This window comes from Diadema setosum, chromosome 8 (assembly GCF_964275005.1).
Source record: "Diadema setosum chromosome 8, eeDiaSeto1, whole genome shotgun sequence".
In the NCBI taxonomy this organism is placed as follows: domain Eukaryota; kingdom Metazoa; phylum Echinodermata; class Echinoidea; order Diadematoida; family Diadematidae; genus Diadema; species Diadema setosum.
Genome location: NC_092692.1, coordinates 33,951,731 through 33,969,611, shown reverse-complemented (window position 1 = coordinate 33,969,611; position 17,881 = coordinate 33,951,731). Strand labels below are relative to the sequence as shown.

General features: G+C 38.4%; 2 protein-coding genes across 2 annotated transcripts in view; one reads left to right on the top strand and one right to left on the bottom strand.

Moving 5' to 3' along the window:
• Positions 1-403: 403 nt before the first annotated feature.
• LOC140232053 (methyltransferase-like protein 27) lies at positions 404-11,729 on the bottom strand. The gene is made up of 6 exons (XM_072312205.1): positions 11,560-11,729; positions 4,925-5,116; positions 3,755-3,877; positions 2,906-3,044; positions 2,013-2,105; positions 404-981 (listed from the first exon to the last, which is right to left on the bottom strand). The coding sequence occupies exons 2-6, from the start codon at positions 5,030-5,032 to the stop codon at positions 794-796; spliced, it is 651 nt and encodes a 216-aa protein (XP_072168306.1). The 5' UTR covers positions 5,033-5,116; positions 11,560-11,729; the 3' UTR covers positions 404-793.
• A 4,595-nt stretch (positions 11,730-16,324) lies between these two features.
• LOC140232216 (cytochrome P450 2F3-like) overlaps positions 16,325-17,881 on the top strand; it is a 46,157-nt gene continuing 44,600 nt past the window's right edge. Inside the window, exon 1 of the mRNA XM_072312352.1 lies at positions 16,325-16,389. The gene's annotated coding sequence lies outside the window, so the exon portion shown is untranslated. The remainder of the gene's footprint in view (positions 16,390-17,881) is intronic.

The window sequence follows — 17,881 nt, the reverse complement described above, 5'->3', positions numbered from 1 at the left end:
GAAAACGCATGTACAAGTACCGACTTGTCACACATAAACGAACATCGCACATGTAGTTGGCACTCGCAATTGCATAGACAAACAGGAGTTGAACATACTTGCGCTCCTCCCTTGCTCCGCAACAACACTCACCATACGAGAAGTTTGTTGCTCATACAGGTATAGTAATAAAAGTTTTCTGAAGACATATTTGTCCATAAAAAGAGTGTAAATTATTGCCCGTGACTGAGCAATAATGTAAGGTACATGCGCATGTATAGGCCCTAATGTGCCATGCAAGCGCGCGTGTTTAATTAGCGTACAGTGTAGGTGTTTGGTGCAGTGTACAATGCATAATGTACATGCACATTGTGTGTGTCAAATGTGAATGAGACGTGTTCTCCTGTTATTATCGGGTACTCCGCTTAATCGGGTAAGAAACGCTCTGCCCTATAATAACCTACCCGATTATGCCGAGAGTACTGTATTAGCAAAGGAAGATATGTAAGAAGTATACCCAAGTACCCAGTGCTCGGTGATATGAAGCGATATTTCATTTCATTTGATTCCATTTAATTTATTTATTTCTATATCAAATGATACAAAATTACTGCAAAGTAACATTAACTATTTGTACAAGAATGTGAAATGTCATCAAGCAAAATGAAGCGACGTATACAATACTGAGGACAACACATTATCAAAAACACCAACAATTACAAATGGGAACTGAAAAAGGTTTACAAATCATATTTCAAGTGCAATGGAGGCAACATTCATGTTTAACCTAGCTGTGTCTACCAATATAGCGCGGCTATTTCTTTCGGGCAGTAATGACCAATCCCGGTACTTGATTCTCCTCGTAATACAGGTATTTCTTGTCTGCTAGTCGATCCCACACGCCCTCTTCGACGAATTTGGCGTAGCCAGCCGGCAAGTCGAGTCCAACCTGAATAGTTGGGTCGTAATTACGCTCGCGGGTAGCAACAACAAAGTAGCCGCCTGCATGCGAAGAAAAAAAAATAGATAAAAACTACTTACGACGATATCGTCGTTGTGTTTTTTTTTTTTCAAATTTACATTAAAACCAAGTCAATATGTTGTACAGAATGATATATGATGATGTCGTTGATATCATAGCCTCTTGGGATCTCAACTCCATGCTATATGACCCGAGGAATAAACAAAATCCGAAGAAAGGCAGTACCGAGTGTATATATTTGTTTGTTTGTTTTTCTGCCGAATAGAATCAAAATAGATTTTACCTGGTCGATTACAATCGTGCTAGGCAATTCACACATCAAGCGCTGCTATAAACTCGATACATTGCCATCACACCGGACAGGGATCACAGCTTGCTCTACTATGGAAACCAAGCGTTTACAGGTGCAAGTATACTCATTTATTTTTTTTATTTTTTATTTTATTTTTTTTTTAACTAATCTCTGTGATGTTACACACGTCTGCGTATACCTATCAAAAAGAAGGCAGACTATAGTGCTTTGGGTAGATTAGTAATAGGTACTATGAGGAAGTCTGGGTATTATGAGGCTGCAGGCAACTATTGAATATATGCAAACTGTTTCAACCAATAAGATTAGAGGATTCATGAAAATAATGAGGTACATATACGCGGTGATAAACAAAGTTATGTTACATGTATTTACTGCGGTAAATGATAAAAAAAGTATAACGCGGGGACGCTGTGAAATAGTGGCTAAGACTCCCGACTCCCGATCGGAGGACCCGAGTTCGAATCCCGCCAAGTGCTTACGTCCTTGGACAAGATGTTTTTACCCATGTCCCTCTCGACCCAAGTGTATAAATGAGTACCTGACAACGCTAGGGTAATACAAACAGTAACAATAATGGCAGGGCCCTCTGGTAGAGCAGTATCAACACTGAAGAGGCTACCCTGGGTAAATAAGACTATATTATTTTACCATTTTACTATTAATTGAGAATGCATCTAAAGTGCATAATAGGAAGAAAACTTCGTAAGCTCAGCAGAACGTCGGAAGAGGAAGCTATACCTGGCTTCAGAATACGGTTCACCTCGGGGAACGCTTCTTGGGTTGCTCCGTTGAGACCAAAAACTCCAACCGACACCACTGCGTCGAAAAAGCCTGTGTGAGAGTTAAAGGGTTATCAAGTGAACATACGAGAAATTCATTTTATCTCAAAACATAGCTGCTTTGACAGAGGTCAAATAGGTCAGCAGGAACGCAGAAAAAAAAAACCAGTTCAATACAGTACAGATAAAAAATTAAGAGATGATGTTGTAATGAACGAACTCGTAAAGTTGTATGCACAGTATCGTCAATAATTTGGTTGCTAATAATGTGCATCACCATTTCAATTATGCTAAAATGAGTTCAGAGGTATTTGATGCCAGACTGCTATAATGGCGATAACAAGCATGGTTTTTGCAAGTACGCTGCTCGTATAAAGAGACTGATGGATTTGCTGAAACGAAAGAGCCGAATAAGAATTTCTTTTCCCACTTGACATGATATGCATAACTTCTAGAATATTCTACCATCCACATGTAATGGTGCATAATCTTTTGTTCCGTTTATCACAATCTCAAATGAGAAGCTGTGATCTTTAAAAAAACGCATCATTATTGCTGACGCATGATGAGCGGCGGATTCAGAGGGGGCGCACCGAGCGCTCGCCTCCTCTTTATTTTTTGTTTTAAAAAAAAGAAAAAAAAAAAGAGGAAAAAAAATAGATGAAACCCGGAAGTAGCACAGAAATATGTTTGCGCCCCCTTTTACGGAATTCCTGGATCCGCCCCTGTGATGGAGTATACGCGTATGCTGAGGCTGCAGGAGAAACAACTCAGGAAATAAGGTAAACATCGTTCGACATAGAAATGCAGCTCTCTTTAGTATACCATCTTCGATCAAAATAAATATTTTACCGTCGTCATAGCAAATCTTCGTGGCAGGTTCGATTTCAAGAACCCGTGCCTCCTTGTAGACCTGTTTCTCTATGGACCTCTCAACAAACGTCTCAGTCGGGTCGACGCCATACACATTGGAGTAGCCCTTCGCCTTTAGCTGTCGATAGTGATGTAAACATTTGCCAATTTAAAGGACGACCATGATAAAAAAAAAGCGTTACAAAAATCCAAATGCTGGCGATATAGTGAAGCAAGTAATCATAATCCACCCAAGTGAGACATAAGCCAAAATCCGGGACGATAATAGAAACAAAATAAGCACGTCATGTGCAGAAGAACAAAATGAATGTTTGATAGGATGATCACCAAGGTTTGAAAAGAACTCATATATATATATATATATATATATATATATATATATGTATAGCCAGTAGAGCTTCCAAGACTGAAGTGCAAGAAAAAGTAATGAGCTAGAAAAGAATTACAAAATAATCCGAGTCAGATAAGATCGAATAAGAATTCAAATGATAGTTTAAAGGATTCTAATGACCACATAAATGGCGGTCCTTTCCAGGTTTTTTTGTGTATTTCATATATAATTCTAACGACCGCTGCCTAATGGTTTTTCATAGAACGAAGGAATTGCAATCAGTTTTCGCGTTCCTAGCCAATTGGGAATGTAATAAACACGTAACAACACTTTTGAAATTTTTCTGCAGTATAATAGGGCCTTCCTCAATTTACACTCATGGCTTTTAAGGGCACCGGATAGTAAGGACACTTGCGTACATCGTGTGCATAGAGTAATACAATGTAAAAGGATTGTAATAAGCAAACCAAACTACCGAAAATAATTCAATTTCTCACCAATTCTCCTGCAAGCCCGGTGCCGCACCCGAAGTCGAGAATTCTCGCACTGGTGTCAGGAACCAGCGACGTCACTTTGACAACGCCTTCTGTGGGCGTGTTGTAGCCAAGCGCTGCCATATCCTTTGACGGATTTAGTCAATTAGAAGGACCAGAGGGAGCAGAAAAAATGTGTGAAAATGACAAGGCATCAAAATGGCAAGGCATCAAAATGACAAAGGTGTTACAGGTGTTTTTGGAAGTTAAAGGAGTTACGCAATGGAAAAGCATGTTGTCCTGTGCTTATTCATTACACCCTCAGGGTTCCTTACTTAATGAATATGCATTTAATGTGGTGCTATATGATTTATCATACTGTATTTTTTTCCCTGCCATTTTCTACTTACATACCCTAACATAAAAATCTTTCAAGCGAAAATTCTATCGGTGACGTGATCTGTCAGCCATTGCTATACGTATATGATTGAATAACAAAAGAAAAATGAAATGCACCTTTTCATCAACAAAGTGTGACTTCCATGTTTCCGTGTTACTTACCTGAACTGAAGAATACTGTTTCACTCGAAATAAAGAATATTGCTTAAAGTGTCAGGCACGTGTAGCGCATTCAAATTCAAAGATTGAAAAAAAATAAATCTTCCGCAAGGGAAGACGCAAACTTCCTCCGTCAACCGCCCTTGCCACGTAGGTCCTACATCCTTGGAAAAAGATGCATGTCTGTCACACTTCGCATCCCCCTACCCCTGCCACGATATAATCATGTAGGCCTATCAGAAACCAGGAAGGCGAGTCTCATATCCATGCAAAAACGCAGGGAAACTGCAAATGTCTACATTATGATATCTGCAGCAAGTGTTATAATAGTCTAGCATTATCGTTATCGTCACTTCCGTATTCTTATCATTATCATCATTATTACTACAGTGCACTCCCGTTACAACGGACACGGATATAACGAAATTCTGGTTACAACGAAATAAAAACTCAGGCCGGAAAACTATCCACTCCACATTATTTTATTGTACATGCATATCTGTTCGGTTATAATTTCGATATAACGAAAGAAAACTGCCTGTCCAGAGGACATCATTATAACGGGAGTCCACTGTACTATCAACGTTACATAATTACTTCTACCACCTACTCTTCTGACACCTACCATCATCATACCTTGTCGTATGAGTCAGCGCCCCATTCTGTGTATGCTTCCTTTGTTTCTTTCTGAAATATAGGCTCCATGTTCTTCCAGGCCTGGGCCTTCTCTTTCTCCGTCGCCATCTTCTTCGTAGGGGGGGGGGGGGGGATTCTACACAGACGCAGCTATAACTTTTCCGTCATTCGAAGAACTTCGAATTTCAATGACTGAAAAAAAAATCAGGCAAGAAATGCTTTGAAGAGAAACTTCCTCAGACAGTAAAAATTTGTTCTTTTGCAGATAATCAAATGACATATAGACACAGAGAAAGCATGATGGTTTACCAGAATATCCAGACATAGCAGGGGCCACCGGGAGGGGGGGGGGGGGGTTGTTGAGGGAGTTTGTGGTACATTGACACTTGAACCCCCCAACGTTCAGCGGCCCCTGCAGAGTAAACTGCATTCCAAGTACTAGGGCATGTAGGAAGTCTCTACTGTAGCGTTTTCAGTACATCTCGTTGTAAACCATAATAATCAGTGGGGAAATAATTCACATGACATCAATATCGTAAACTGGTCTAAAGTATTCGGAACTATTTTTCGTACCATCAACAAAATTTACGAAGAAAACAAAATAAAGACTAGAAATGTCGCTATGGCGACTGGTATGCCTCCACCATAATGCATGGTTCTCCGAATAGGTCTATAGCACAATACCTTGACAAAGTGTGATGGCAGTTTCACATATCTGGCAAAATATTAAAATGACAGGTTTGTCACACATGCATTGAATGTTCGCTTTCCTTGAACTAGGTTTATTTGGATGAATGGCGATGTAGCCTATACTGTCTAATAAGAGTGCAGGTATTTGGGGATTTGTACCCAACTTTTGACCCTTTTATAAGTTTAAAGAAGATGTGAAATTCAACACTTTCACTTGACCTTTGACCTTTTGGCCTTTGACCTTTTGACAAGAAACTTCCTAGAGAATATGTATTGGGTAATAAATGCATATATTAAGTTTCAAGAAAAAAATCCTGCTGGCATTGCATAGATAAGAGGGAAATAATGGCATTTTGATGAGTTGACCTCGACCTTTGACCCCTGACCTTTGACCCATCAACCCTAATTTGATCACTGCCAGTCAGTACATGCATATATACTAAGTTCCATGAAGATACCTTGAAATATTTGTGAGATATGGAGAAAAAAGTGAAATTTTAACATTTTCACTTGACCTTTGACCCTTGACCTTTGAACTCATGACCCAAAACTCTCTCTGGGAAATCTTTTGGTAGTTCATGTATACACCAAGTTTCAAGAAAATACCTCCAGGCATTGCAGAGATATAGGGGAAATAGTATAATTCTGGGCATTTGACCTTGACCTTTTGATCTTTGACCTTGAGCATGTGCACCAAAAAGTTGATAGGCACAACTTCGTCCACTCATACATATACATGCCAAGTTTCATTAGGATACCTCTAACAGTGTTTTTTTTTTTTTTTTTTTTTTTTTAAATACGCTGTCCACAAAATTGATTACGGACGGAAGGACGGACGGGCGGACAACCTGAAAACATAGTGCCTCCGGCGACACTTCGTGGCGGAGGCATAATAAGAGACAAATATCGTTACTCCTTTTGGTGTACACTGATGGGCTGTAATGGACGGTAAAATAGTCCTTTGAAGTATATTGTCCTGAAATATTTTTTTAATGGTCTGGTATGGTTTATTAAATGAAATGTTCTCGCAGCCAAAAGGCTGAATTGCAACATTTGTTCACACATTACATAGTTGATTAAAAAAAAAAATTGTTTACAATTTTCAAATCATTCATCACTATTCAAAAAATAACAGTTGACATCATTTACAACATTATTCAATATAATTTTTTTTTACATTCACTACATTCAACACACTGTACGTGACGAATAAACACAAACTGAATAAAAGGGACCCATGCGGTTACTTCCTTTTCTTACACTGTATTCACATCTTTCCCCTCCCTCTCTCTCACAAACACACACACACACGCGCAAACACAGGTACACTCACATACACATACACACAATCATCTCTTCATCACATCCAATAAGTGACTCTCACACACATAAACACATACAGACACTACAAATTCTCATTCTCCCACCACACGGCATTACTGCTTATAACTGTACATTCGTCACACTTAAACTGCCTTTTGATCACATATGTTTACAAACAGTCAAATGTACAATGTAGTGAATGTTTTATTGATGGGAATACAACAAAATTATAGATTCTGTATCATAAGATAATCTGATGTGGTGTGATATCACAAAATATGCCTAATATACTCTCATATACTCTCATAATGTATCTCCGGGAATTAAAAACAGCGTCAAATGAACAAATTCAAATTATCAACAGTTACCAATAAAAAAAAAAAAATGGGTGCGCAAACCTGTTGAAAGGTTGTATGTTTTCCAAGTAAAGTAACATTCGTAGGATATTACTTAGCAAAAAGAAAATATATTGTGGCTGCCGGGGTAAGTAAAAAGGAAGAGAAGAAAACATTACCAATAAAAATGTATACATATATTATAAAATTACAAAAATAGTTATGTATTGGTCATTCTCAACATAACAAAAATGTTGCACAGCTGTAAATCTTCCAAGTATTGACTTGTAAGTATTCTCTATCAAAGAGTCTCACAATGTTACGGGCGGTACAGAAAGAGAGGAGGTGAGAGGGGTGGGAAAACAAGAAAGAGAGATGGGGAGAGAAATAAAGAGAAAGAGGAAAAGACAGAGTTGTGTGTTTTCCAAGTAAACTGATATTCGTAGAATATTGCTATAAAAAAATGTGGCTGCCAGGAGAAGTAAAAAGAGAGGGAAAAAAACATTTTCAGTAAAAATGTATGCATGTATTGTAAAATTACGAAAATAGTTATATATTAGTCATTTTCAACATATCAAAAATATTGCATTGGTATGAATCTTCCAGGTATTGTAAGTATATAATTCTCTATCAAAGAGTCTCACAACGTTGCAGGCGGTATAGAAAGAGAGGAGGGGAGAGGCAGCGGTGGGAAAGCAAGAAAGAGAGATGAGGAGAGAGAAGGAAGGAGAAAGAGGAAGAGACAGGGGTGAGAGGAGAGAGAGAGGGAGAGAGAGAGAGAGAGAGAGAAGGAGAGGAAGAGTACACCGCAATACTTTGTGTGTATAAATAAAAGAAAATTCATGAACGTTAAACTGTTGACCTTGCCGGACCGCACCCATATTCATCATTATTCAAACTTATCCGGCATCATATCTGGTATGAGTTTGATGATCATAATAACCTTTGTTATTGATTCACAAAAAATCGTGCATTGATCGTTCTCACAAAGTAAGGCTTCGCACTGTTTTTCAGTCTTTCAGTTCTACATCTGTATTCCCTCAATCTCTCACTGCGCCTAATATTCTGTATTTAGATTCCTCATTTCATTCAATGCATGTTACAGTACTTTTAACATATGAAATTATATGTTAAAAGTACTGCTCGAAAAAAAAAATAAACAAAACAAAACAAAACAAAACGTGTTAACTATACCAAAAACAGACCTAGAGAAATATATTCTTGGGGGGGGGGGATTTGATGAAATTTTGTGTACTAGCTAGCCGAATGGCATTATACAGTGTAGATGCTCCACGTTTATAGATCATTGACCAATTTATCTACCTTGTAAACTTTTGTTGGTATGCTAACTTTTTGATATTTCGGATTTTCATTGATGTTCTTTTCTGAGCTTTGTTTTTGTTATACGAAGCAACATAATATCAAGATGTAAATTTCTTTTTCTTTATGTTTGATTGCCTACACCCACAGAAAAATAAACACTGTTTAGGCCCCATTATCATATCTTTACTTATTATAGGTCACCATTAACTTTCATCTTGTTTTGTGCTAAGCATCTAATTGGAAAAACGGATATTAATTGTAGTATCATGTGATATCTTTCCCAGTTTCTCGCACTCTTTGTAGTTGTAAGCTTTTCACCCCCCCCCCCCTTTATTTCCCCCCTTTCCCTCAGAGGTACACACATGTTACAAGCATAGTCTTTTGTTTTGTTATTGATTCACAAAAAAATCGTGCATTGATCGTTCTCACAAAGTAAGGCTTCGCACTGTTTTTCAGTCTTTCAATTCTAAAACATCTGTATTCCCTCAATCTCTCACTGCGCCTAATATTCTGTATTTAGATTCCTCATTTCATTCAATGCATGTTACAGTACTTTTAACATATGAAATTATATGTTAAAAGTACTGCTCGAAAAAAAAATAAACAAAACAAAACAAAACAAAACGTGTTAACTATACCAAAAACAGTTGCTAGAGAAATATATTCTTGGGGGGGGGGGGGATTTGATGAAATTTTGTGTACTAGCTAGCCGAATGGCATTATACAGTGTAGATGCTCCACGTTTATAGATCATTGACCAATTTATCTACCTTGTAAACTTTTGTTGGTATGCTAACTTTTTGATATTTCGGATTTTCATTGATGTTCTTTTCTGAGCTTTGTTTTTGTTATACGAAGCAACATGATATCAAGATGTAAATTTCTTTTTCTTTATGTTTGATTGCCTACACCCACAGAAAAATAAACACTGTTTAGGCCCCATTATCATATCTTTACTTATTATAGGTCACCATTAACTTTCATCTTGTTTTGTGCTAAGCATCTAATTGGAAAAACGGATATTAATTGTAGTATCATGTGATATCTTTCCCAGTTTCTCGCACTCTTTGTAGTTGTAAGCTTTTCACCCCCCCCCCTTTATTTCCCCCCTTTCCCTCAGAGGTACACACATGTTACAAGCATAGTCTTTTGTTTTGTTATTGATTCACAAAAAAATCGTGCATTGATCGTTCTCACAAAGTAAGGCTTCGCACTGTTTTTCAGTCTTTCAATTCTACATCTGTATTCCCTCAATCTCTCACTGCGCCTAATATTCTGTATTTAGATTCCTCATTTCATTCAATGCATGTTACAGTACTTTTAACATATGAAATTATATGTTAAAAGTACTGCTCGAAAAAAAAATAAACAAAACAAAACAAAACAAAACGTGTTAACTATACCAAAAACAGACCTAGAGAAATATATTCTTGGGGGGGGGGGGGATTTGATGAAATGTTGTGTACTAGCTAGCCGAATGGCATTATACAGTGTAGATGCTCCACGTTTATAGATCATTGACCAATTTATTTACCTTGTAAACTTTTGTTGGTATGCTAACTTTTTGATATTTCGGATTTTCATTGATGTTCTTTTCTGAGCTTTGTTTTTGTTATACGAAGCAACATAATATCAAGATGTAAATTTCTTTTTCTTTATGTTTGATTGCCTACACCCACAGAAAAATAAACACTGTTTAGGCCCCATTATCATATCTTTACTTATTATAGGTCACCATTAACTTTCATCTTGTTTTGTGCTAAGCATCTAATTGGAAAAACGGATATTAATTGTAGTATCATGTGATATCTTTCCCAGTTTCTCGCACTCTTTGTAGTTGTAAGCTTTTCACCCCCCCCCCTTTATTTTCCCCCCTTTCCCTCAGAGGTACACACATGTTACAAGCATAGTCTTTTGAGTGGGTACCTGCACTTTTTTTTTTTTCGCAGAGTGTATAAATAGAGTGTATGTTCCTCTTTGTACTGAGCATGTAGACATGAATATCTTGTTAGCCCTGTTTGGCTATGTATATTATCAACGACTCTCATGTCAAATTTATCATATTGTTTCTTGTACATTCTGTTGAAAAAAGGCGAAAATAAAGTTTGAATTTGAATTCATATCCGTTTCACTGATCTCTGCCACTCTGGTGATACCACAGGAACACGACAGACAATCTTTTCATAGCTATGGGTAACATCATTTTTTTTTTTTTTTTTTTTTTTTTTACTTCCAACAAAGCATTGACAATTATTCGTTTCACAGGTGACATCTCTTCACCAAGTTCCAGAAACAGGCAATACTCTATTGTAAAAGAAATGCAATAGGGCAATCGTATGTAGGCCTACTGTTGCGTACTTCAGACTTGGACATTAAGTACTACATTTTATCATGCCGAGACTGTGACACTCGCATTATCACGCAGGCATGCTAATGACCTTTGAACATGCTGCAGATTCAACCGGTTTTATAAGCTTCATGCAGGAAGACAGACCGAGCTCGACGGTGAAATGAAAACATAACGTTCCTGAAATTGTTCTCGCTGATTACCCAATGCTACGGACGAACTGAATTGATTACCGCAATATCATATAGTTATCCACGGCATAATAAATGTAGGCCTGCAATAGTTTGCAAATTTCGTAATGCACACATCAGAGTATACATACACACTGATCAGAATACACATACAGGTGGTACTAAGCCAAGTAACGTGTAGTGTATTCTTCACAAACATCCAACCCGCTCGATATTTAAACATAATATTCGCGAAGAGCCTGAACGGCTTGCTCATTGCCAGGGCAGCAGAAACATTCATACGGTTTCTATGATAAATGGAGGCACACAGATTTCACGACACAATTTTATCCTACTATTCCTAGGTCACTGAGGTGCACCGTTTTGTTTACCACTGTGAATTCCCAAGTCCACGCTAAACTGCCGCTAGTGCACGTATACACTCACCTTCGACACCTACCTTCCCTGAGTTCCGCAGTACACATCAAAGGCACACAAGGAGGAGACGAAAATTGATATTACTCTGATTTCGTTCCACGCGTGGGGTGTTAAAGAGGTTATTACATTGTATTACAGTACGTTGCATAGTACGTATTTCAAGTCCCTCCCAGATCCGAGGTACATCAAGATCATCAGTGGTCTCTGTACAGGGTGAATTAGCCTTCTTCAAAGCCTGAAAGGCATATTGGCTATACATTGGTATCTACATTGACATTCGTGATCAAGAGCCGAAGGTTTAATCATCCCGTGATCATATCGCAAGCGCAAACCTGTCGCAGGTACGCTGTCACGTTTCATACCTGTAAGATAGAGACAGACCTCTGAAACAAACAGACACACAAAATTGAATACAATAAAGCTAACATTCTCTACTTGTTTTGTTCTTCTTCTTTTTTTGCCAGCAGGGCACTCTGGTAGAGCAGGAGTTAACATTGAATATACAGGCTACCCTGGATTTAAGGCCATTATTATTATTGATTATTATCAGTAGAGGGCGACATTAAAAAAAAAGACAATGGCTTCATATACCACTCGAAAAATTTCACGTGTATTTTTTTTCCTTTCTTTTTGGTGATTACTCCCCAACACAAATGTAAAGCCCCTCTCCCCATAAAATACAATGTAATAATAATAACAATATGTGATTATTTGCGTGGTGAAAGCATGGTTTATCTTTAAGGACCTGTGTGTCTATAGACATGCAGTTTATACTTAAAACGAGATGTTTGTGAAGGAATGTGCTTGCATCATGTAAAACGACACTGTGTTGAAATATCCAATCGCCAAATAAATCATAAACTGCCGAGTTCACAGGTCAATACGTGTCACAGATGCTGCAGCGCTGCTCTGAGTACGCAGGCGCCGCGGAACGTTTTTGTGTGTATCATACATGTGTATGTGTGTGTGTATGTGTGTGTGGGAGGGGGGGGGGTGCAGCAGAACCGGGGATGTCAAGGTCAATGGTTACACCTTTCTCCAAAGGATGGAGCCTTTGGAAATATGGGTATAACGATATTTTTTTACTCACAGGCTAGCTGAAAATAAAGAGAGGGCTGCAGCCCAGTCCCCAGCCCCATAGCCGCCCCCTCCGGTTCAGCGGCCCAATGGCTACGTGATATTGATGTTGACATGAATGTATCACGTATTTGATGTTGGAGCAGAGTATATTGGAGCCTACCAACAAAGACGGTAATATAGACTGTACATCACAGGGAACTATCTACTCGCATTTTCTACTCGCAGGGGAAGGGTGTTTTCGTTTTCTTGATCTCATCAACGTGACTGGACAGACTAGGTACAAGGTAAGCAGTGTTAGCATATCTTCTTTACTGTGAGGTACTGTGCGCAATTCAAGAGGTATACAATTGATCTTACCTCTCCCAGCTTACTTACAGAGGATATCTAGTCCAAATATAAGTTAGCCTGATAGAAAAGAGTATAATTTTACGAGAGAGAGAGAGAGAGAGAGAAGGAGAGGAAGAGTGCACCGCAATACTTTGTCTGTATAAATAAAAGAAAATTCATGAACGTTCAACTGTTGACCTTGCCGGACCGCACCCATATTCAACATTATTCAAACTTATCCGGCATCATATCTGGTATGAGTTTGATGATCATAATAACCTTTGTTATTGATTCACAGAAAATCGTGCATTGATCGTTCTCACAAAGTAAGGCTTCGCACTGTTTTTCAGTCTTTCAGTTCTACATCTGTATTCCCTCAATCTCTCACTGCGCCTAATATTCTGTATTTAAATTCCTCAGTTCATTCAATGCATGTTACAGTACTTTTAACATATGAAATTATGTGTTAAAAGTACTGCTCGAAAAAAAAATAAACAAAACAAAACAAAACAAAACGTATTAACTATACCAAGAACAGACCTAGAGAAATATATTCTTGGGGGGGGGGGGGGGGGGGGGGCATTTGATGAAATTTTGTGTACTAGCTAGCCGAATGGCATTATACAGTGTAGATGCTCCACGTTTATAGATCATTGACCAATTTATCTACCTTGTAAACTTTTGTTGGTATGCTAACTTTTTGATATTTCGGATTTTCATTGATGTTCTTTTCTGAGCTTTGTTTTTGTTATACGAAGCAACATAATATCAAGATGTACATTTCTTTTTCTTTATGTTTGATTGCCTACACCCACAGAAAAATAAACACTGTTTAGGCCCCATTATCATATCTTTACTTATTATAGGTCACCATTAACTTTCATCTTGTTTTGTGCTAAGCATCTCATTGGAAAATATTTAAGGAATGTGAGAAACGGATATTAATTGTACTATCATGTGATATCTTTTCTAGTTTCTCGCACTCTTTGTAGTTGTAAGCTTTTCACACCCCCCCCCCTTTATTTCCCCCTTTCCCTCAGAGGTACACACATGTTACAAGCATAGTCTTTTGAGTGGGTACCTCCACTTTTTTTTTCTCGCAGAGTGTATAAATAGAGTGTATGTTCCTCTTTGTACTGAGCATGTAGACATGAATATCTTGTTAGCCCTGTCTGGATTATTATCAACGACTCTCATGTCAAATTTATCATATTGTTTCTTGTACATTCTGTTGAAAAAAGGGCGAAAATAAAGTTTGAATTTGAATTTATATCCGTTTCACTGATCTCTGCCACTCTGGCGATACCACAGGAACACGACAGACAATCTTTTCATAGCTATAGGTAACATCATTTTTTTATTTTTTTATTTTTTTTTTTACTTCCAACAAAGCATTGACAATATTCGTTTCACAGGTGACATCTCTTCACCAAGTTCCAGAAACAGGCAATACTCTGTTGTAAAAGAAATGCAATAGGGCAATCGTATGTAGGCCTACTGTTGCGTACTTCAGACTTGGACATTAAGTACTACATTTTATCATGCCGAGACTGTGACACTCGCATTATCACGTAGGCATGCTAATGACCTTTGAACATGCTGCAGATTCAACCGGTTTTATAAGCTTCATGCAGGAAGACAGACTGAGCTCGACGGTGAAATGAAAACATAACGTTCCTGAAATTGTCCTCGCTGATTAACCAATGCTACGGACGAACTGAATTGATTACCGCAATATTCAATAGTCATCCACGGCATAATAAATGTATTCCTGCAATAGTTTGCAAATTTCGTAATGCACACATCAAAGTATACATACACACTGATCAGAATACACATTTCTACACGTTTCTGAACAGGTGGTACTAAGCCAAGGAACGTGTGGTGTATTCTTCACAAACATCCAACCCGCTCGATATTTAAACATATTCGCGAAGAGCCTGAACGGCTTGCTCATTGCCAGGGCAGCAGAAACATTCATACGGTGTCTATGATAAATGGAGGCACATAGATTTCACGACACAATATTTATCCTAGGTCACTGAGGTGCACCGTTTTGTTTACCACTGTGAATTCCCAAGACCACGCTAAACTGACGCTAGTGCACGTATACACTCACCTTCGACACGTACCTTCCCCGAGCTCCAGTTCCGCGGTACACATCAAAGGCACACACGGAGGAGACGAAAATTGATATTACTCTGATTTCGTTCCACGCGTGGGGTGTTAGAGGCTATTACATTATATCACAGTACGTTGCATACGTATTTCAAGTCCCTCCCAATGATCCGAGGTACATCAGGATCATCAGTGGTCTCTATACAAGGTGAATTAGCCTTCTTCAAAGCCTGAAAGGCATATTGGCTATTGATCAAGAGCCGAATGTTTAATCATCCCGTGATCATATCGCAAGCGCAAACCTGTCGCAGGTACGCTGTCACGTTTCATACCTGTACGATAGAGACAGACCTCTGAAACAAACAGACACACAAAATTGAATACAATAAAGCTAACATTCTCTACTTGTTTTGTTCTTTTTTTTTTTTTTTGCCAGCAGGGCACTCTGGTAGAGCAGGAGTTAATATTGAATACACAGGCTACCCTGGATTTAAGGCCATTATTATTATTATTGATTATCATCAGTAGAGGGCGACATTAAAAAAAGACAATGGCTTCATATACCACTCGAAAAATTTCACGTGTTTTTTTTTTTCCTTTCTTTTTGGTGATTACACCCCAACACAAATGTAAAGCCCCTCTCCCCATAAAATACAATGTAATAATAATAACAATATGTGATTATTTGCGTGGTGTCTATAGACATGCAGTTTATACTTAAAACGAGATGTTTGTGAAGGAATGTGCTTGCATCATGTAAAACGACACTGTGTTGAAATATCCAATCGCCAAATAAATCATAAACTGCCGAGTTCACAGGTCAATACGTGTCACAGATGCTGCAGCGCTGCTCTGAGTACGCAGGCGCCGCGGAACGTTTTTGTGTGTATCATACATGTATATGTGTATGTGTATGTGTGTGTGGGAGGGGGGGGGGGGGTGCAGCAGAACCGGGGATGTCAAGGTCCAATGGTTGCACCCTTCTCCAATGGATGGAGCCTTTGGAAATATGGGTACAACGATATTTTTTTTTTTACTCGCAGGCTAGCTGAAAATAAAGAGGGGCTGCAGCCCAGTCCCCAGCCCCATAGCCGCCCCCTCCGGTTCAGAGGCCCCATGGCTACGTGATATTGATGTTGACATGAATGTATCACGTATTTGATGTTGGAGCAGAGTATATTGGAGCCTACCAACAAAGACGGTAATAAAGACTGTACATCATAGGGAACTATCTATTTGCATTTTCTACTCGCAGGGGAAGGGTGTTTTCGTTTTCTTGATCTCATCAACGTGACTGGACAGACTAGGTACAAGGTAAGCAGTGTTAGCATATCTTCTTTACTGTGAGGTACTGTGCGCAATTCAAGAGGTATACAATTGATCTTACCTCTCCCAGCTTACTTACAGAGGATATCTAGTCCAAATATAAGTTAGCCTGATAGAAAAGAGTATAATTTTACGAGTTCAATGATAAAAATCTGACCGAAATCGGATGAAAAATATGAAGTAATGACATTTTGAAGTTTGATAATTTATCCAAAACAGTTCTTGTGCAGTGGGTATGAATAATTATGCAAATGAATAAGATAACCATGTCATACTTTTTCATTGATCGTGTACAAAAATGACGAAAATTTAATGTTTCTGTCATTGAAGTCTGAAACATGCATTATTCCTGGTTGAGTAACTTCAGAATAATAGTGATCAGTTAGATGTAGGATTTGAGCCTCAGGCATATTAATTGAATTTGATTGAAGACTGGAAATTTCACAATTTTATGTACAAACTATGGAAAGTTGTGGGAGAATGACGTGCTCACTTTGTAATTTTGCATATTCATATTGACTGTTCAAGAACTGTTTCCCTCTAAAATAGCGAAATTTTGAAATGTCATAACTTCCTTATTTTTCGTTCGATTGCGATCAAATTTATACCTTTGAACTCGTAATATTTTACTCTTTCTTATCAGACTAATTATATTTGGACTGGAATTCGACCATAAGTCTAAATCAAAGTTACGATGATTATTGGTTATCTAATTTTTTTTGATAAGTTGGCCTATATATATATGATATTCATTTACCTTGAGCGCACGGAGACCGCTACCGACGGTTTCACGTCAAAGGGACCTGCTTGGCATCGTAGACGACTTGGAGTTTCGACGAGTGAATAACCAATTTCAAAAGAAAGCTTAGTGAAGACGTGAAGCGTATAAATGAATCAAACAAAGTGTTTGTCCACGCGGATAAAACATGGAATGTCTACCTCATAGTATGAAAGGCTCCTTAATGACAACATCACCAGAAATACAAAGCTGTCCACGATGAGACAATTGAAGAGTTGATCGCACACAAGCTGGACATAGGCGATAGAGTTGACAGTACAACCAAAGCACCCGCTTTTGTCACATTAAAGGACCACAAAGACAACTTCAGGAATGATCTCCAGGTCCGGTTAATCAACCCTTCAAAACCGGAATTAGGCCGCGCTAGCAAGACCATGCTCCTCTTCTTCTTCCAGTCTGGTAAGTCCGCCTCTGGCGTATTATCGTACCTTGATGCTCGACCGCGTCAACAATGAAATAAAAGGCAAAACCAATCCAAACCAAACCAATGGACCAGCACGGCTGATGTACTCAACTGGTTCACCAAACGAGATGACAAGGAAACTTTGACCTTCATCGTATTCGATATCATGGATTTTTACCCCTCGATATCCATTGAACTACTATTCACCTGTCTCAACTGGGCAAAAAAAGTTCACGGTTATAAGGGACCATGAGAAAGAAACCATCATGCACGCAAGA